Source organism: Tamandua tetradactyla, chromosome 25, assembly GCF_023851605.1.
Source record: "Tamandua tetradactyla isolate mTamTet1 chromosome 25, mTamTet1.pri, whole genome shotgun sequence".
Taxonomy (NCBI): Eukaryota; Metazoa; Chordata; class Mammalia; order Pilosa; family Myrmecophagidae; genus Tamandua; species Tamandua tetradactyla.
The window spans coordinates 38,989,242-39,011,037 of NC_135351.1; the positions used below are offsets into that span (position 1 = coordinate 38,989,242).

The 21,796-nt window shown below is 40.2% G+C and overlaps 1 protein-coding gene and 1 pseudogene across 8 annotated transcripts in view; one reads left to right on the forward strand and one right to left on the reverse strand.

The window, feature by feature from the left end:
- Nucleotides 1–20,144, reverse strand: part of REPS1 (RALBP1 associated Eps domain containing 1) — an 87,325-nt gene extending 67,181 nt beyond the window's left edge. For 2 of the 8 annotated variants that reach the window (XR_013168540.1, XM_077143303.1), the window contains exon 1: nt 19,859–20,144. Coding sequence is in view for 6 of the 8 variants with exons in the window: in XM_077143303.1 (XP_076999418.1) it covers nt 19,859–20,011 (153 nt within the window). In the remaining 2 variants the exon portion in view is untranslated. Of the gene's footprint in view, nt 1–19,144; nt 19,659–19,858 lie in introns of those variants that run through there. The other 6 variants (XM_077143300.1, XM_077143299.1, XM_077143304.1 and 3 more) reach the window with 6 other exon arrangements.
- Nucleotides 3,577–4,775, forward strand: LOC143668716 (ATP-dependent RNA helicase DHX29 pseudogene; annotated as a pseudogene).
- Nucleotides 20,145–21,796: the final 1,652 nt, after the last annotated feature.

Genomic DNA, 21,796 nt, shown 5'->3' on the forward strand with positions numbered 1-21,796 from the left:
CCCCCCTCCCACAGGAAGAGTACTAATTACACAAGAAAAATGGGGAAATGATTTAGTTTACCACATTTGTTTTAAGAATATAACTAACCCAAAGAATAAAAAACACTACTTAACTAGAAACCAGACGTATCTTACAAAATATACAAAACTCGGGCCACGGTGGCTCAGCAGGCAGAGTTCTCACCTGCAACGCCAGAGACCCAGGTTCGCTTCCCAGTGCCTGCCCATGCAAAAAAAAAAAAATACAAAACTCCAGAAATAAATAGTAAATATATTCATGTAACAAATATGAGCCCATGATACTACCTTAAAGACATGCTAATGGATTATAGTAATCAACAGTGAATGTTCTTTGACATTTTACTCAATTAGTGCTATGAACACAAACAGAAGTTCATGATGACTTGATGTCAATCCCTTCAACCCTTTGGGGTTTGCTAGTCTCCACCTTTTGAGTTCCAGAATTGTCTGCTGCATCATTCTGGGGAAGCACTTCTGCTGAAGCCCCCCTATTTTTCCTCCTGCGCCCATTGACAATGATCCCAGGACAACGGTGTGCCACACTTCGTAGGTGCTCATGGGATATAAAAACAACATCACAGAACACACTCCCCACCACCCCCCACTCAGGATGATCAGAACAAAGGGGAAAAAAATCTCCAGTTAAAAAAAAAAAGCTACCTTTTTTTCAAAGGGAATAATAATGATAGCTAACAGCTATAAGGCACGCTTTCAGATACTTCAGGAATTCATTCAGTCCTCAAAGAAATTCTGTGAAGCAGGTACTACATTATTTCCAATACGCAGATGAGAAAACTAAACCCAGAAAAACAAAGACCCAGAGCAGGTAAGTACTTACTTGAAGATAAGAAGTCCTTAAAATTAAACCATGTTTCTAGAATTCTACCAAAGGTTTTATCTGGCTGGTGGAGGAAATTGAAAAAAAAAAGACAATGAAAAAGGTACCATTTAGTAAGTGGTATATATTCCTTAATAGGGACAATTCTCTAAATACCCTTAAAAGTAGCCATTATTCTCTCCAGCCAACACAACAAGCAAACTCACCACCCTCCCCCTGTCTACGTGGGACATGACTCCCAGGGGTGTGGACCTTCCTGGCAACGTGGGACAGAAATCCTAGAATGAGCTGAGACTCAGTTATTAAGGGATTGAGAAAAACTCTAGAATGAGCTGAGACCCAGCATCAAGGGATTGAGAAAGCCTTGACCAAAAGGGGGAAGAGTGAAATGAGACAAAGTGACAATGGCTGAAAGATTCCAAACAGAGTGAGGAGGTTATCCTGGAGGTTATTCTTACGCATTAAGTAGATATCATCTTGTTATCCAAGATGTAATGGAGAGGCTGGAGGGAACTGCCTGAAAATGTAGAGCTGTGTTCCAGTAGCCATGTTTCTTGGAGATGACTGTATAATGATATAGCTTTCACAACGTGACCGTGTGATTGTGAAAACCTTGTGTCTGATGCTCCTTTTCTCTACTTTGTCAACAGACGAGTAGAACATATGGAATAAAAATAAATAATAGGGGGAACAAATGTTAAAATAAATTTAGTTTGAAATGCTAGTGATCAACGAAAGGGAGGGGCAAGGGGTATGGTATGTATAATTTTTTTTTCTGTTTTCGTTTTATTTTTCTGTTGTCTTTATTTCTTTTTCTGAATTGATGCAGATGTTCTAAGAAATGATCATGATGATGAACATGTAACTATGTGATGATATTGTGAATTACTGATTGTATATGTAGAACGGAATGAGCATATGTTAAGAATGTCTGTGTTTCTCTCTTATAATTTTTTTCAATAAAAAAAAATGAAAAAAAAAACCAAATCAACAACTAAAGTAGCCATTATTGTTTTCATTTCATATTTCAAAATAAAGAGGCAAAGAAATAGTTCTTTCCCAAGGCCATAGGCCAGTAATCATTAGTGCCAAGATGTGGGCCCAGCTTTGCACAGCAACAAAGCCTGCTTTTTCTATCTCCTAGTGTTTCTCAAACTTCAAACACTTGTACATTACCTTCACAAATTTTGCCACATCTAACTGCGTTATTATGTACTTAATATTTCTCCTTTAAACATACGTACTTATTTAAAAAGCTAAGAAGCTTATTTTAGAAGAAACTCTGGATCACTACATAAATGGAAAATAAGTATTACTTGAAATAAATAGCAAGGATAATAATAAATTCAATAAAAACAAAATTATTTAATTTCAGCAAAATACTGTAGTCTGCTAAATATGCGTGTGACCACATCAAGGCCTACCTGTACTTTATTAAAAAAAAGAGGGTAATCAGTGTCAGAAAGGGTGAAAAACTTAACAGCACTAAGAAAAATCTTTCCCTTTAAAAAGCAATCAAAAAGGAGCAGCTTTCTCCCTGTGTGCTTTCATGTCTTGGGGACACCTCCCCAACTCTGGGCAACAGCATGAGGCTGCTCTACTGCTCACCTCCCCCATGTTCAAAGCCATGTCTGCTTCTTTTGTTCTCAACACTGAACAGGGAGAGTTCCAGCACAGAAAGGGAGGCAGACTGGTAATGGAACTAGCAACACTAGAGGAAAGCCTCATCAGAATGTTCTCTTCAGGATTCATATACAGTATTCAAAGTACATACCAAGCACCGTGAGGCTCACAAAGTTCTAAAATGTACATATTCCCTGTTCTCAGGAACTTCTAGCCTCACTGGAAACACAGCCAACACTATGAAAAGGTAAGCAATGACATCAGCCTGTAATCTCAAGCATCAAAATGGCTGGCATCTTGAGCATCAAAAATCTGCCACTGTAGAGAGCTAAATTTGAATCCCAGCTCATATTGAGCATGTAGCCTCTGGGGAGCTCTAGTTTCTCAGCTGTGAAATGAAAACTCTATCCCCGGGTTTAAAAATGAAATGTATTCAAAGATCAATGTCTGATGTGTCCAAAGCTCAATGCCTGATATACAGTAGGTGCTATATAATTGGTACTGCTACTGTAACAATGAACAAAGGGGTTACTATGGGATGGATATATTTGTTTAAAAAGGGGGGTGGGGTGTCCTGATCTGGACCTTGAAGAATGGATAGGCTTTTGGTTGGTGATAACATGGGCATTCCAAATGGAGGTCCAACAGGCCAAAGCCTGGCTGCAATGGTGCGGAGGGACTACACTGGGGTAAGGTGGTGAAGGCTTTCAGAAGAGAGTAAGATCATTTTTTTTTTTAATTAACTTACCTAGCAACTAAAAAAAAGGCATTTAGGATGTAGGAGGCTATGGTATAGTTTAGCAGTGAGTTAGTGGGAGCCAGGATTAAACTAATTCCAAGAGCAAAAAAGAATGGTTGGCTAAGACCTTTCAAAGAAAGAGAATCTGAAGGACTTGTAGGTGAGATATATGGAAAGGAAGAGGCAAAGCTGGCTCTAAAGAAGAGAAGGAGACACAGAGAAGGAAGACAGGATGCTAAAGACATTGCTTTAGCATCATGGTAAACTAAGGGAAGAGATAATATCCACCAAAAAGTAGCCCAGCTATCAGTTGCAAGGAAGGTGGTAAAACAGGATAAGACCTAGAAAGAGGTCAATGGGTTTGGTAACAAGGATAAAAGTGGGTTTTAAGAATATATTTTTTTATGGCTTCTGCTTCCGAATGTACAGAAGAGAAAGATATGAAGGCTTTGTGGACTGTTCTATTCCTGAAATCTTGTGCATACCTTTGGAGGAATTGTTTCTTCATATTATGAAATGTAATCTTGGTTCTCCTGAAGAATTCCTGTCAAAAGCCACAGATCCTCCTCAGCTTCAAGTGATCAGCAATGCAATGAATTTACTATCAAAAATTGGAGCTTGTGAACTAAACTGACTCTACTGGGCCAACATTTTGTAGTTTTGCCTGTGAATGTCAAGACTGGCAAGATGCTTATTTTTGGTGCCATATTTAGCTGCCTTGACGCAGTGGCAACACTAGCTGCAGTGGTGACAGAGAAGTCTCCTTTCACCACACCAATATGTCGAAAAGATGAAGCAGACCTTGCAAGATCAGCTTTGGCTATAGCAGATTCAGACCACCTAACGACCTACAATGCATATCTAGGATGGAAGAAAGCACAGCATGAGGAAAGCTATCACTCTGAAATGGTGTATTGCCGGAGGAACTTCAATAGGACATCACTACTAACCCTAGAGGATGTAAAACAAGAGTTAATAAAGTTGATCGAGGCAGCAGGATTTTGATCATCCACAATTTCTAATGGCTGGGAAGGAAACAGAGCCTCACAGACCCTCTCATTCTAAGAAATTGCCCTTCTTAAAGCTGCACTGGCTGTTGGACTGTATGACAACGTGGGGAAGATAAACTATACAAAATCAGTAGATATTACAGAAAAATTGGCTTGTGTGGTAGAGATGGCTCAAGGCAAAGCACAAGTACATCCTGTACATTCCTCCTCAGTAAATCGAGATTTGCAAACTTAGGGATGGCTCTTATACCAGGAAAAGGTAAGGTATGCCAAAGTATATTTGAGGCAAACTACCCTAATAACCCCTTTTCCAGTTTCACTTTTTGGTGGCGATATAGAAGTTCAGCAGTGGGAGCGACTTCTTTCTGTTGATGGCTGGATCTATTTTCAGGCTCCGGAAAAGATAGCTGTCATTTTTAAGCAGCTGAGAGTTTTCACTGATTCTGTGTTAAGAAAAAAGCTTGAAAATCCCAAGACGTCTCTTGAAAATGACAAGATTCTACAGATCATTATGGAATTGATAAAAACAGAGACTAATAATTGAAGCTGAAATTTCATGGTCAAATACTTTAAAAATTAAGGTAAAGATACAGTCACGAAATCATGTAGAAAATGAAGAATCCCGTTGAGAATTTTAGTACTTATAATGTTGGTACTAGCCATAACTTAAAGGTGACAGAAAAAAAGCACATACTCTAAACGTGTAATTTTCCAGTTACTTTTTAATGATGATTATTCTCAATGTATTTGTCTACTACATTACGATAAATTTTTTGGTATAATCATCAAAAAAAAAAGAATATATATTTTTAAAATAGTGTATACAAAAATTAGATTACTAAGGTTTAAGGAGAAAGTAGGTAGGCGGGTATTATAGATAGAAGAAAAGAAATTTGGGTCATTTGTAATTTGGCAGTAAAAGGAAGAGAAAAATAGGAAAGCAGCTAGATGGGTATGCAAGGTCAAATGGACAATACAGGAAGCAAAAGGAGCACTGTGTAGGAAGTAACCATGGTACAACAGAATTATAACACAGGAAACAGAAAGGAACCTCGTGTAGGAAATAACTGATAGGATATAATTAAGAGCTGAGATAATTCTGGTTTTGCCATTTGTTAGGTACAAGTGAGAAACACTAAATTTGGATTACCTCCAGAATCGAATCTCCAGGAAAAACCGAAGAAATGTGATTAGGGAAGTAAATGATTTTTATCCCTAAGGCTTAAAACTGTGAGCAGTAAAAGGAGCCCTCACCAAAGACTCCCTTCCACCAGGGAAGAACTAAACCTCCAGCTTTTTGTAGGTAGGCAAAGGGCACAGTAGGCTCTAAACAAAACCCTATTCCTGGAAGACTGATGTGGACCAAGACAAGTGTTGTAATCTGTAATAAGGTTGTGACAATGGCCTGTGCACTGGAATGTGCTGTCATCGTGTGGTCTCATGTGAATGTGTGGTCACCTAGCATCCTCATCGGTAAATGGACTGCTCTGAGTTCACTTGCAGCCAAATATGCTGGAACTCAAGAGAAGTTGAACCCTGATGCATTTTATGGAAAAAAGTGTATGTTCCAATTGTAAGATATGCAGATTCTACCATATTTTATTTCTTTAGCTACCGATTAAAACCCTAGTTCTGTTTCTTTTTAAACTTCTCAGTCACCCTGCTATACAAAAACTAACGGGATAAAAAAGATTCTGGAAGGGAGGAGACTGGCAAATGTTTGTCAGCAAGGCAGCAAAGGCAGAGCTTGGAGAATTCTGTGTTCTTTGTGCCTGTTTTGCTGCCTCCTTCTCTTCTCTCCTCCTGCCCAGAATGTTGATTGGGTAGCCCTAGGCAGTAGAGCTTCCAAGGCTGCAGGCCTTACCACCCCCAGGCTTTACTCTCCTGGCTAAGGAGACAGTTTTTAAGTCATCAACCATAGGAGGTCCATGAATGCAGAACAACAGCCAAGCTAATCACTGGCTTTCCCTAAAAAGTTGTCTATGTTTTCTAAATCTCAATGATGTGCTTCTGCTGCTCTAGATGTCACGAGGTAATGAAGAAAAGAAACGTGAATTTTATTCACAAATGGCTTAGAGTATTGCTGCAATGTAAATGTTCTGGAAAATGGGGTTGGGCAAATGAAAGTCTCAGAGTAGGTAGGGCTGAGGCTGTTCAAATTATTACTTTCAAAGCCTACAAAAGCCAAGTGACAGTTTCAAAAAGGGGGAGGCATAAGTCTGTCAATGGGGGAGGGTACTGCAGCAGAGGAAAGTAACAAGATAAAGAGGAACTGCAAAAGAACAAGCAAACCAGGTGAGAAACAGAACACAGATCTGCTGGGTTGGAACATAAAGTCCACGCTGGGAAACAATTAGAAACAAGACTTGACATGGGGAGTAACTGAGTGGACAGCTTGTATGATTGGATAGGCACGACTACTCTGATTTAATATACTTTCTCTACCACCACGTACTGTATGAGAATGCTAGGCTTTCCTTCCAAAAGAGTTAACTAAATTAAATGAGAAATTCCACTAACCTGCTTCCTAGATAGATTACTTGTTTACCACTACTTACTCCCTGTCAGGTTCAAAAATTGGTAATTATACCTCTGAAGGGCAGCAAAACTCATGTGAGTTTATTACAAAAGTGGGCGTCTTTTTTTTTTTAATAAATTAGGAGAACAACCTTGAGATAATATCACCTTAGAGAAAAGTTACTAATATTCATGCTCACTATATCTGACTAGAATCACCTGAATACTTCAAAGTATTAGCTAGCATACCCAGATTCTACTTGAAAAAAACTGATATTAGAGGTTCCATATTGTTCAAAAAGATTCATTCACTGTTTGGAGGTTCTGAAGTGATATGATAAAAATGAAGAGACTAGGCTAGGATCCACCAATACACGGATGAGGAGTGAAGTTCTGACATGCTAATTAACCAGTCCAATATATCCTGGGTGCCTGCCATGAGCAAACTGACATGACAGTAACAAGTAAGGAGAAGTTAAAAGTTGCCCTTAATTGCTCGCTACCTATTAAGCAACGTGTATACACATGAAGAGAAGGCAAAAACCACAAGTTGTATACAAGTACAAACATCCAAAAGAATATTGTAAGATTACAGGAGGGGGATGTGTTGGGATGATTACGGAAAGGAAAAAGAAGTAGTAGAATGCCAAACTAAAAAACCATGAGTGGTTATTTAATACGAAAGTATTTGAACTATTATTTCCAAGACCTTCCTAATTCCATGAAGACAATCCAACATTCTAGACAAGTTCCTTGATTCAGATTTAGACTTTTTTTTCGCCTGAGATAAAAATTATGAAGAAAACCAAAATACTATTTTTTTAAAATGAGAGTTTACAAATATCTCAAAATAGAAAAGAATTCACTCTGAGAACCATTTTCTCCTTTCTTTCACTCAACAAATTCATCCCAGCTGAACTTACATTATGGCATGAACTACCACCCATATGCTAAGGAATCCAAGTAATAGTTTATGGAACATTCCCCCAGGTTTCTATCTTCTACGTTTGTCTAAAAAGACCCTCAAAAAAGTTAACAGATGAACAAATGTTACCTAGATTTTCTAGAGGAAGTCTTGATTAACTTTGCTTTTTTAACAGACAAGAGTATTCTGCTTAATTATCCTATTAGAATTTCATTTGTAAGTTTTAAATAAAATAGTTTTAAAAACGGCTCCTTTAGGGGAAGAGTAAAATGAGACAAAATAAAGTGTCAATGGCTGAGAGATTAGAGAGTCAGAGGTTATCCAGGAGGTTATTCTTATGCATTAAATAGATATCACCTTGTTAGTCAAGATGTAATGGAGAGGCTGGAGGGAATTGCCTGAAAATGTAGAGCTGTGTGCCAGTAGCCATGTTTCTTGAAGATGATTGTATAATGATATAGCTTTCACAATGTGATTGTGTGATTGTGAAAACCTTGTATTTGATGCTCCTTTTTATCTACCTTGTCAACAGACCAGTAGAACATATGGAATAAAAATAAATAATAGGGGGAACAAATGCTAAAATAAATTTAGTCTGAAATGCTAGTGATCAATGAAAGGGAGGGGTAAGGGGTATGGTACATAGGAATCTTTTTCTGTTTTCTTTTTATTTCTTTTTCTGAATAGATGCAAATGTTCCAAGAAATGATCATGATGATAAATATGCAACTATGTGATGATACTGTGAATTACCGATTATATATATAGAATGGAGTGATCAAAAGTTAAAAATGTTGGGTGGACCACAGTGGCTCAGCAGGCAAGAATGCTTGCCTGCCATGCCAGAGGACCCGGGTTCGATTCCTGGTGCCTGCCCATGTGAAAAAAAAAAGTAAAAAATGTTTGCATTTGGTGTTTTTTGGTATTTTAAAAAATATATTAAAAAAATTTTTTTTTAAATGACTACTTTATTTAATAAAGCTATTAAACTACTTAGCAAACTACTGAAAGTAATCAGAGGCATTCAAATAAAGGTAGCAGAAGGAGCAATCCTAAGTCTTGTTTACAAGAGTGTTCCAAGACATGTGCCTGAAAGATACCAGAAGAGAGAACTTGTCAGAACCTTCATACTCTAAAGGACTCTCATATAGGGCAGTTGACAATGATGCTACTCTAACCCAATACGCAGTCCTCAAGCAGTCTATAAATGTTGTGTCATTTAAAGAAGAAATATGAGAATTTAAGCAAAATATTTTGAAGGTACGTGGCAGGGTAAAGATATGTTCATGGAAGTGGGAGATAAGTATTAAGCATATAATATTTAAAAAGTACAGCACAGTGATCAAGAGCCAGACTACTCAAATCACAGCAATATCACTTAATAGCTGTGTGACCTTGGACAAGTTTCTTACCTTCTCTGTGCTTTAGTGTCTTTGTTTTTAATGAATTGTACCAACTTCACAGCATTGGAAATTAAATTGGTATTTGTAAAGTGCTGCAAATAGCGCCTTAACTTACAGTAGATGCTACATCAGTATTTATTATTACTACTACTATTTGAATTGGTTAGCAATATGTATTAAGGTTAGTGATAAGCAAACTTTTGGAAAATAATGATAAATTCATGTTCACTCATTCATTCAACAAATCTTAACTACTTACAAATGTGCCAGGGTTACACTCATGAAGCAGACAAATACAAGGACTCCTGCTAGATTCTTGGAGCACAGGGGAAAAGATTAAGTTTTCCAGGAGGGCAGAAACCATATCTCTCTCAGTCACCTTGACATATTCAGTGCCCAGGACCTGGTGTACAGTAGGTGTTTACTAGTGTTTGCTGAATTAATGAATTATGTATTTATAAAACATTAAATAGGAAAGAATATTCTGTATATATGATGGATAGAATTCAATAGAACCATCCCTGAAGAAACGGTACAACCAAAGCTAAGGGGATAACAGACCCTCAGGGAATTTGTCCCTGAGGACAAATCTTCAAGAATCTATCAATTTTGAGTATCAGAAGAGGATTCATTTTCTTATTAACAAAATGGGGATAACAATACCTGGCAGGTTTGTTACATGGATTAAATGAGACCTTGTGTTAAATTAGACCCACAAAACTGCAAAGAGGCAGGCTAGAGACACTCTAGCTTTCCAAGGCTCACTTCCCAGCTAAATGGAATTACTGTGTGTCCAAGGCTCTGAGGGTCACTTGCAAACAGCTGAAACCTCTTACATTAAATGTGAGAATACCTTTTGGTTTTAATATCCAAGGTTCAACTATTTGGAATTTAATGTCTGAAGCTGGATTAATCTCAAGTGAGAGACATTATCCTTCCACATTCACTTTGCCTTCCTAACAGTTTCAAGAAAGTTTCAGAAAAAATTCTAAGGTCTTAACTGAGAAGACAAAACAATCTGTGTAACAAAGTGTGACTGAGCACTTACTGTGAAAAGACATTTCAAGTACAAGGACACTAAGTTCACAGCTCTCATTTTTACTGAATGGCCTCATTCAGGAACCAACAGGTCTGCAGGAAGCCTCTAAGGCCAGCCAGGTGCTCCTCGCAAGCTTTCAAATGCCCACTAAACCTGGCTGCCCTGAAGAACTGAAGGTGGCCTCTCACTTAGCCCATCTCAAATTCAGCACATTGTCTTCTCCACAAAACTAGCTGCTCCTCCTCCTCCCTTCTTTATTTCTATCAATGGCCACACTATTCTGTAGACTCAAAGCCTCAGAATCATCCTTTTAATCTTTTGCCAGTAAACTTCACTTCAGAAGAACAAACCCTCAAATTAAATACACAGTAAAAGAGCAAAACAAACGGCATAACCGACAGGATCAAAGGATTTGGAGTAGCATTATTACTTCATCCCCCCAAAATAAAATTCTAAAGCTAGGTTTGTAGAATAATGGAGAGTTTTTAATTCTACGAAAGCCAAGACCCTCTAGGTGCCGAGTTTTCTCATAGGATGGCCTTTGAAGAACGAGGAATTGTACTAGGTGTCGACAAACTTTACCTCAGTTTGCTAACAAGAAACCTTCGGAAATGGTACTGTCCTCAGGCTGCAGGTGAGGCACAGAGTGTCTCCGGGAGGTGAAGCAACTTGCCTGGGACTGGAGTTAATAAGCACCCGGTGGAGATTCAAACCTACAAGAGCCACAGTCCAAAGTATACGCTACTTTGACTCTACTTAACACTTGCTCTCACAGGAAAATACAAGGGGCTTGTAATTAAATACTTTTCTATGAAATAGAAAGAAGCACGTTGGAAAAATATGAATTCCTCCAAATTAACCATCAATAAGGTACAATATCAACAAACTCTCCTTTAGTCAAAACTCTGATCCTTCTAGTCACAAATGAGACATCAAGAAAAAAACTGCAATAGTCTTGGAAATTTTCTGGGTAACAATTTCCTTTTTTCAAGGACACAGATATTTCTATTTCTACATATGACATTTTACATAAGCCACGGATAAAAGGAAACATCAGTCACTCTTAGATCAGCACCTCTGTAAGTACTTTTTACCCAAAGGAGCATATTGATAAAATTGTGAGATTAGGCCAAAGATTCATTCACTTAGGCAAATTCAGACTGAATACAACAGTTTAGAGATACAGGATACTGAAACAGTCCCTCTAAGTAACATTAGAAACTTTCACCCTGCAAAAAGATTTACGATAGGGCCAGTGATTATTCCAATGAAGGAGAACACCTCAGTGAGGTCCAAGATATTAAATCACATTATTTTTAGCCCTTTCTAAATCTAATAAGATAATGTACTTATAAAATAAGTCAATACATATAAGCATGCAAAGCAGTGCCTGGCACACAGAAAGCAATGAATAAATGTTGGCCAGAATTATTATTTCCATATTGAAGTTTCACATAAATATAAATACTCCATTATAACAAATCTTCATATGGCATCTCCTCCATACATGAAGTTTGTCAATACATCATCTTTTATATGATATTCAGAATATAAGTCCCACAAGATATTATGGTAAGTTATGCTGAGATCTGGGTGCTATATTACATGAGCAGTAAAGAAGTCCTTTATTCTCCAGTGTATTCACCTTCACATTCTCCAAATGATCATTTCATGCAATCCCCTCACCTCCCACACTGTTACATTCTTTACAGTTTTGAGGTATATTTTAAACACCATAAAATCCAACTATTGAACAAATTAATGACTTTTAGTAAATTTATACTATTTTGCATCATCACCACAATCCAATTTTAGAATTTTCTGTAACTCCAAATATTTTCCTCCAGCTTGTTTCTAATCACTCGAAACTTCTCCCCCAGTCCCAGGCAACCACTGATCTGCTTTCTATCTGTTGCAATTTGTCGTTTCATTTCCCTTGGGTAGATTCCTACCAGTAGTACAGGAGGTCTGTATGGTACATTTAGGTTTAACTTTTTAAGAAACTGCCAAATAATTTTCCAAAGGGGCTGATGTATTTACCCATAGCAAAATATTAGGGTTCCAGTTTTTCCAAGATACCAATGCTTGTTATTGTCTGTCTTTTTAAGTACAGTCATTCTACTGGAAATGTGACAGTATCTTATTATGGTCTAATTTGCAGAGCATTTTTCATATGCTTCTTGGCCACTCATATTATCTTCTTTGATGAATATCTATTGAAGTCTTTAGTCATTTTTTAATTGTATTTTTTCTTTTTATTATTGAGTTGTAAGATTCTTTATATATTTTAGATAAGACCTCTACCACCTGTGTAATATGAAAGTATTTTCTCCAGTTTTACGGTTCTAAGTTTTACAATTAAGTCTGTGAACATTTTTGCTAATTCTTGTGTATGGTGTGAAGTATATACAATATGAAAGTACATTTTTCTTTTAACTTTTGGATATACAATTGTCCTCATACCATTTGCAGAATAGATTATCCTTTCCCCATTGAACTGTTCCGGAACTTTTTCAAAAGTCAATTGAGCACTAAGAATGAGGGTCTTTAATCCTGTATAATCCAAAGTAATGCCTATATACATCCTAGAATATATTAAGCAGATAATCAAAAAGTATTGGCAAAGTCCCTTGAGGGATGGGAGAATAAGTATGAACTATTAAACTTTACCATTGGGGAAACCTGATATTGCACCAAACATTATGGACACTCACAAATCAACAGGCCTAGCCCTTGATCTTGAGGCTTGCTCTTGTGAAACTTATGTATGCAGCAGAGAAGCTTAACCTACCTATAGGTATGCCTAAGAGTTACTCCTGGAGGACCTCTTTTGTTGCTCAGATGTGGTCTCACTCTCTCTAAGCCCAACTCTGCAAGTGAAATCATTGCCCTCCCCCATAGGTGGGACATGATATTCAGGGTAGAAAGTCTCCCTGGTGGCATGGGAGATGACTTCCAGGGATGAGCCTGGTCCTGGCAACACAGGATCAACAGTGCCATTCTAACCAAAAGGAGAAAAAGAAGTGTAACAAACAAGGTATCAGTGGCTGAGAGAGTTCAAATAGAGTCAAGAGGCTACTCTGGAGGTCACTATTATGTAAGGTGAGTTAGACATTGCTGCCAAACATAACTTGCCAAATCCCAACCAAAATCATTCCTGACAATCCTAAAGAACACCTAGAGCAATATATATGATTCTGTAAAGGTTCCATGGCACTAGGGTAACTTTCCAGAAACCTACAACCTCCAGATGGGTCCCTAGACCAGATAAGTCCTGGAACCTAGAGGGGCCAGCTTCTCCAGAACATCAGCTTGTTCCATCTCCCTACCCCATAATACTGACAGCCCCTTCCAACATGGAAAAATCAGAATGGGCATGTACCAAATACCCTTGAAGAGTGGGACAGAAAGATCAAAGGTCATGGTTAAGTTACACAGAGAAGGTCGGGTTTAACAAATGAGTACAACTGCTGTATCACTATATTGATTATTTCTTTTAGTCTTCAGTATCTTAGAGCAGCTAGGAGTAAAAACCTAAAATTGTAGAACTGAAACCCATACCAAACTGTGAAATCTGTTCTACAACTAATTGTTGCACTGTGCTTTGAAATTTATTGCTTTTTTGTATATGTTATTTTTCACAAAAAAGAAAAAAGTTGATTGTGATATAAAAAAATATTTAAAAAATTGTGATGATAAAAAAATATTTATTCCTTAGCCTAATGTTCTGGAGTAGTTAGAAGAAAAAATCTGAGATGATAGTATGGTAGCCCATGACAAACTCTGGGATCTGTCCTACAACTACTTGTTGAAGAGCACTTTGAAAACTATTGCTTTTTCCTTTCTTTGCGTTGTATATATGTTATATTATTAAAAAAAGTCTATTAAGCATAAATGTTAAGATTTATTTCTAGATTCTCAATTCTATTCCATTGATTTATATGCTTATCCTTATGCCAATCACACTGTCTTGATTACTTGCAGCATTATAATATGCCTTAAAGTTACGTAATTCTTCCAATCTTTTTTTTCCCCAAAAAATTGTTTTGGCTATTCTACGTCTTTAGATTTTCTTCTTAGTTTTAGGATCAGCTTTATAATTTCTATAAAAAAGTCTAAAGGGATTTTGTATGATCAGTTTGAGGGAAAATGCCATCTGAACAATAATCTGCCAATCCACGAACATGGACTATCTCTCTATTTAGTTAAATTATTAATTTCTGTCAGCATTGTTTTGTAGTTTTCTGCATAAAAATCTTGCTACGTTTTTAGTTAAATTTATTCCTGAGTATTTTATTCCTTTTGATGCTACTGTGAATGGATTTTTCCCCTTAATTTCATGTTCAGATTGTTTATCATTAGTAAGTGATTAGTCTCGCCTTGGTTTAAGTAGAAAATAGAAGCCATTAGCTAGGCTAGAATATCCTCATTTCCTCCCCACCAAATCTATACATCTGCTTCTAGACCCATGTTCTTTCTTCCCCATGCCTGTCAAAGGCTTGTTCCTCTGCAGCAAGGATCCTCCATTCTGGAATTCTCAAGAACTTCTCTATTTTCCCTCCCTCTCTCCCTCATGAATCCAAACAACTAAAATCATGCTACAGTATTTCTTACACACACACACACAAAACTTCCTTTGTCCCCTCACAGACCTCCAGCTTCTAGTCTACATTTGTTTCCTTTCATAAGCAAATTTCTTCTAAAAGCCATCTCTACATTTTATCTCTAGTTCTTCAGCCACCTGTTACCCCTCAAGTCACTCAAACCTGGCTTCCTTCTCTACCAGTCCATGAAACTGGCTCATCAAAGTCACTGAAGACCTCTAGGTTGGCAAGTCCAATGTCTAACCAATGTTCTGACAACATGTCAAGCTCTCAGCCAAATTCAATTCAGCTGACTATCCTTTCTTTGAAATACTCGCATCACTTGGCATCATGACATGATTTCAAGTTACCCCCCAACCATTCTGGCTATTCTTTTCAGCATCCTTCCCAGAGGACTTTCAGTTTGCCCAACTTAGAAATGTGCAGCTTTTCTCAGGGTTCAATTTCCAGCCAACCCTTCCTTCTTTTGTACAGTCTTTTTTCTAAGAGATTTCACCTATTTTCATGGCTTTAAATATCACTAGCATACTAACAACCTCAAGACTGACATCTCCAAGCCAAATATCTCTGAGCAACTCAACATTTGTTGATTCTCTGTGGAGGAGGCCTACTTAGTATCTTCATCTGACTATATCACAGGCTTCTGAGAACTTAAAATGTGCCAAAGGGAACTCCCAAATTCACCATCATGCCGTTACCAAAATAAAACTAACAAAAACAAAAAATTCATACCTCTCCCAGGCATCAGGCATCCTACAATGCACAAATAAAGAAAAGGTACTATTCCAAAATAAACCTGGCTGGCTTTTTTTTTTTTTTTTGAATAGGCAGGCTCCAGGAAATGAACCTGGGTCTCCTGCACAGCAGGTGAGAATTCTGCCTCTGAGCCACCCTCGCACGGCCCCTAACATTTATTTTTAAGTTTACAACTTTCAGTACATAAATGAAGCTCTGCTTCCATATTTTTAAACCTGTCACTAGTGAATAGATTTTGCAATTGAATTGAACAGGTTTCAAGAGAAAGACAAAACAGTTTACACTTCATTGTTGTCTCTTTTCCCAATTAAATTTATGCATAAATTCAAATACACTACCAAGGTATTGCTCAACACAAATGATCTCAGATCTTTCAGCTTCATTAATAGGGTACATTACTTATAATCTTCAATAAAAGAACAGTTAGTACTAGAACCTTTTATCAAACAATCATGCATTCAAAGTCTGAATGAAATCTGAAGACATTCCCTAAATTAGAAACTCTAAGTAAAAGCCAAGAAAGACACTGATTAGTGAAATAAATAATAAAACTTTCCTAATCTTTAAAAAGTAAACTGCTTCTGGAAAAGGTGATTTTTAAGCCCCAGCACATCTCGCTCAGCAGACAACACAATTTATAAGAACTATTAACAACTCAAAAACAGACTGAGTTTTTATTCCTCATGTTGCCCTCCAACCACATACACAGAAAGTAAGAAGGAGCAGGGAGGTGGCAAGAAGTAATGGAGAAAGAACTCACAACTCACTAATAAGTTATATACCTCTCTGCCTATCAAGTTCCTAGTTAATAAACAAGAACACCACCCACTTCACAGGTTCATTCCAAGGATCCAGTGAATTTTTGCATGAGCATGAGTTGCCTGTTAGCAGGAACATAACAGGCACTCAATAATGTCAGCTTCTTCTTCCTTCAGTTGCGGGCCCTCTCTTCTTTGTATTCTACACTCATCGCCCAACATGATTTAGCTTTCTCAGAACTTTTATCACCAGGTGCTGAAAACAGCTTCAATCAAGGACCTGTGTCTGTGTGTGCCTAATGTGTGAGACACTGAGAGAAAATGACTCTGGAGTAATACAAGATACTTAAGTGAGGAATCAACCCCAAACACCTCAACTGCATGGAATGGCATTCTGGGAGGACAAACTGGAGGGCTTAATTCTTTCTCCAGAATTAAACTTCTCCTGGAGATGTGTATTGCCACCTCAAAATGTCCAAAATTAAACTCAGCATTTTGCTTTAAACACACACACACACACACACACAAAATAGCAGACCGCACTCTCCTGGCCCTCTGCTTATCAGGAATGGTATCTAAGAGTACTATCCTTGTCCCATACCTTTCTTGCCCAAAGATCATCAGGTGACCCAGACCTATCACACCTACCTGCACAATCTCCATTCTCTATCTCCTTATCTTCTGCCCCAATGCCTCCACCAAAGCCCAGGTCAGGGATCCTCAGGATTCTCAGTGATCTCACTTTCGATTTTTGGGGTTAGATAGTTCTTTGAAGTGGGGGATGTCCTGTGCATTACAGGATGTTTAGCAGCATCTCTGGCCTTTACCCACTACATGCCAGGAGCACTGCCTCCCAAGTTATGACAACCAAAACCATCTCTAGACATCACCAAATGTCCACTTAAGGAGCAAAACTGCCCTTCTCCTCACCTCTTCCCCCATCGCCAATATTTGAATACCACTGGCCCAGTTACTTACCGCAGTGTTGCCAAGAAACAGAATCAGTCCCAAGCTTGTCTGCAGCTTCTGCCCTCTAATTCCTGTGGCACCGACAAAGGCCTCCTACAGCACTTCTTTTATGAGTCATTTCTTTCCCAATTACCTTCACAATCAGTCAAAGGTCTCCACCCAGCCCAGATAATCTGGCCTCAACTATTGATTCAATTAAACTTTATCCCACAAAGCACCTCACATAGTGGCTACCCAACAATCCTTCAATAACACATACCTGCTCATTCAGCTCTTCCTTTTCCATTCTACTGCTGTCATCTGGTTTGGACAGCCATTAACTAGCAACCACTACAGGCCATTGCAAAAGCCTCGTTCCCCAACCTCTAATTTCTCCCCAACACAAAGTGAAAAATCACCAGTGGGTCTCTACTATACATCAAAATATAAAATCCTCAGCCTATTATTTAGAGTTTTTGGTAATATGGTCTCTTTCTAAATCTGTTTCCCATTATTCCCCACACATACTCTAGGTTGATCAAATCTGACCATATCTTAGTCCTTGAAAAAGTTCCTATACTTTCCACCTTTGATCATCTTTTCCTTCTACCTGAAGTCCTCTTCATCACTTCCCATCCCAACATCCTTCAGGGAATTAAGCACATACTGACCTTTGTCTCCCATTTCTATACCGTGGACCAATTTTTAAGTAAATTGCCTTCAAGACACCCAGAATGCTATTTAGTACATCTTACTGTCAGAATTCTGCTTAAAGGAGTTCCTACACCCCTTCCATTTTGTAACTGAATTCTGAATACTTAATCTCCCTATACAAAAAGGCAACAGGAATATTTCAATTTTTTAAATAAAATTAACAAAAGACATGAAAATATGAGCTTGGATTGGATTAAGCATATTTCAAGAAAAGCCTAATTAATGCTAATTAATTTATTCTGAATACATTGAAAGTACTAGTATCTTCATGTGCTATTGAAAAGACGAAGGTCAATTTCAGCTCTCCTAATCCTAAAGACACAAACGTAAACAGAACATCACAAGTTTCTCCTTAATTTTGGTTCCTACATAACTTTTTTATTATTTCTACAAAAAGAGTGGTGTCATTAATGAGCTTTGTTCTGACTAGACACTCTACACGTCTAATTCCACAGTCACATGAGAAGGGTAGAATACTCCACCCTAACAATACCATTCTTTAGCAGGAGCCAGGGAACTTCAAGACCTCATCTGCATGTCCATGAGCTAAGAATGGTTTTTACATTTTTAAAAGGTTGCAAAACAACCAGAGAATATATGACAGAAATTGCGTGTGGCCAGCAAAGTAAAAAATAATTACTATTTGGCCCTTTTCAGCAAAAGTTTGCCTACCTTTTGGCCGCCATGAATTTGAGACGACTAGCTGCCCTTCACTGATAACACATCCAGCTTTTCTTCCAAAGATTTGTTAAAAAATATATAAAACATTCAAGATTATGCCGTAAGACAAAGCTCATGCAACTCAGCCACAGCACAGGTAATTTCTAAAACAGGCTTGTATGACATTTTGACATCTTTATGCTTCATGAAATTTTCCTTAGATGGGCCTGGACTCTAAGTTCTGCAAGTGAGCACACTGAGGCTTGGCAAGCGAAAGGGCCTGTCCCACAGTCACACTGCTAGCTCATAGGAGAGCAGGGAAAAGAGCCCAGTGCTCCCTGCAGGACAATACATTGTATCTATGCATCTGGTTTTATGTTTTGGTGATTATGATAACTGTCTCGGATCAATACAAAGACGAAAGTTTACAACCTGTTCCTGATATGGTACTTAGTCTTACTAGCAGCTATGAATCATTAAACACAATAGCAATAATGCTTGCCACAGAAGGATGATAAGAACTTCTAGGAAGCCTTCTATTTAAAATAAATGGATATGATAAAGAAAGCTTCAAATTCATTTTACTTACCTCCTCTGAGCCTTTACAGGGCGAGGCAAATATATACGTTTGAAGTTGAGCTGCTCAAAACTTGGAACCCAACCCAAATTCAGAAGTTACACAAAACGTTCTTGAATGCCAATCAAAAAACGCTTTCTAGTTAATTCTGTAGATAATTACAAGTTCTTTTCGCTTGTACTTGCAAAGAACTAGCTAGAAGTTCAAGCTGTTAATCTTTCCTAAGATTTTAGCTTCCTTTAAACTGACACTTTGATTCTTAAATCTACAAACCCACTTTATCATCTCTGTACAGTTAACTCAAGAATTAAAAACATTCAACCATATTATACCTATAATTTTACTACTGTGCAGGATACGAAGAGCTCTGTAAATATCAGGATCTAGAACTCAAGCATGAGACAGATGGTCTTCATCTGAAGTTGCTCTTCCAGTTGCCCAAAATTCAGATCATCAGGGCAGCGAAGACATTCTGGATTTGGGCTCTTCCGAGATAATATACAGCCTACCGATCCGCCCCGCCCCCCGCCCCCCATATTTCCTGAGTTTTGTCCTCTAGGAGCTACCCACCACCACCCTCCCGGTCCGAGTCTCGCGGCCGAGCACCTGCGGCCACTAGCCAGGAGGGTGGGCGCCCAGGGGACCTGTCCACTGCCGGCCCTCGGCAGAAGGCGCCCCAGTGCTACTGCCCCTCGGCGGCCGGCCCACCCTGGGCCGCAGCGTTACCTGCAGGACTACGTCGTTGGGCAGCTGTGCGGCCCGGAACAGCTCGAGCACCCGCCCGTTGGCCGCCACCTTCTTGGTACTCTCGATGTCGCAGTAGGAGAAGAGATCCGAGTAGTATTTCTGCTCCGCATCGCTCAGCGTCAAGCCTTCCATGTTCGCGCCGGCTCCCGGCCGCCGTCGCCAGTCCGCATGCACCGCGGGGCCGGGTGCTCGCCCGGGGCTGCGCGCGGCCTCCTCCCCGCCGCGAGCTGCAGCGAGGGGAGGTTCGGGAGGGTAGGGGGGTCGGAGAGAAAGGCTGGGGGGGAACCGGGGACGGGGCCCAGGAGTGGGGGTAAGAGGGCGGGGGGTGGGAGGAGGGTCGGCGCCTGGAGGGGGGCGCGGCCGGGCTCGGCGGCTGCAGGGAGCGCGCGGGTTCGGTGGCCCGGTCCCCGCCGCGCCGCGGGTTCGAGTCTCCCCGGCGCCCTCCGCCGCGCCTCGGCTTCCCCGTCCGCCCGCGCCCCCCGAGCGGCGGCGCTTTCCCGGGAAGTTGTGGGGCTCCGACTCTAAAGTTTCGGGGACGTGGGGCTGAGCGCGGCCGCCGCCCCGCCTTCCTCCGCCGCCATTTAGCGCCCGCCAGACCTCGACGCCCGCCCGGCTCTGACAGGCCGCCCAGACCCGGATGTGAGGCCGCGGAGAGCGCGGGCGAGAGAGACCCGCCGGCGCGGCCCGGAGAGGCGCAGCGCCCCCTGGCGGCCGGCGCGCGGGTGCCTCCGAGCGCCCTGAGCGTGCGCCGCGCGGCTGCGGGGCGGGGGGCGGCGCCCAGGCTGTCCTCGCGGCCTCGGCGGCGCTGGGGGACGTCAGGCCTTCGCGGGGCCCATGCATCCTTGGGTCCTGCCCCTGCCGCGAGGGCCTGCGTCGTGTAGACGCCAGCCACGGGACTCAGCACCCTGTCTGGGCCCCGGGCCGTGACTTCCCTGGCGCTGGGGGTGCAGTCATGTCCCCCCCGAAAGGTATGTGCAAGCCCGAGCCCCCGCCCCGTACGGGGAAGGAGCCTTCCCTGGAAATAGAGCCCCTGCAGATGGTACCCCGTGGAGGTGAGGTCCTCCTGACAGATCTATGTCCTGGCTCGTTTTCCTGAAAGTCTGAGAGCACTTCTGTGAACATCTGCTTGAGATGAGCCCCCTGGTCCCCTCATTTTAATTATTCTTAATTACTTTTCCACATGGCACTTTTCACTACCTGACATTATATGTGTGTTTACATTTTTAATAGCCAGTAATTATTAAGTACTTATTATGTTTCTGGCACTATTCTCAACACTTTACATTAATTACATTATTAACCACGACAAGCCTGTAAAGTAGGTACTATTAGTATTCTCTCTTGATATATTAGGAAACCGAGACACAGAAGGGTTAAATAACTTACGAAAGTTAAATAACTTAAGTGTCTGGATCTGAGATTCAAAACCCAGACAGACTCAGCTCCAAGACCACTACCCTATACCACCTTTCTTACTTGGATATTAAGTCCCCAGCCACCGCTCCTTATTTACCCTCTGTTCTAGTTTGCTAGTTGCTGGAATGCAACACACCAGAGATGGATGGGCTTTCAATAAAAGGGGATCTAGTTCCTTAGTTCTTCACAGGAAAGGCAGCTAACTTTCATCTGAGGTTCTTTCTTACGTGGGAAGGCTCAGGGTGATATCTGCTGGCCTTCTCTCCAGGCCTCTGGGTTCCAACAGCTTTCCCCAGGGGGATTCCTTTCTGCATCTCCAAAGGCCTGGGCTGAGCTGCGAGTGCTGAGATGAGGAATGCTGAGCTGCTTGGGCTGTGCTAAGTTGAGCTTTCTCATTTAAGCACCAACCAATTAAATCAAACATCAGTCACTGCAGCCCGCACGCCTCCTAGCCAACTGCAGATGGAATCAGCAACAGATGAGGTTCACATACCATCGGCT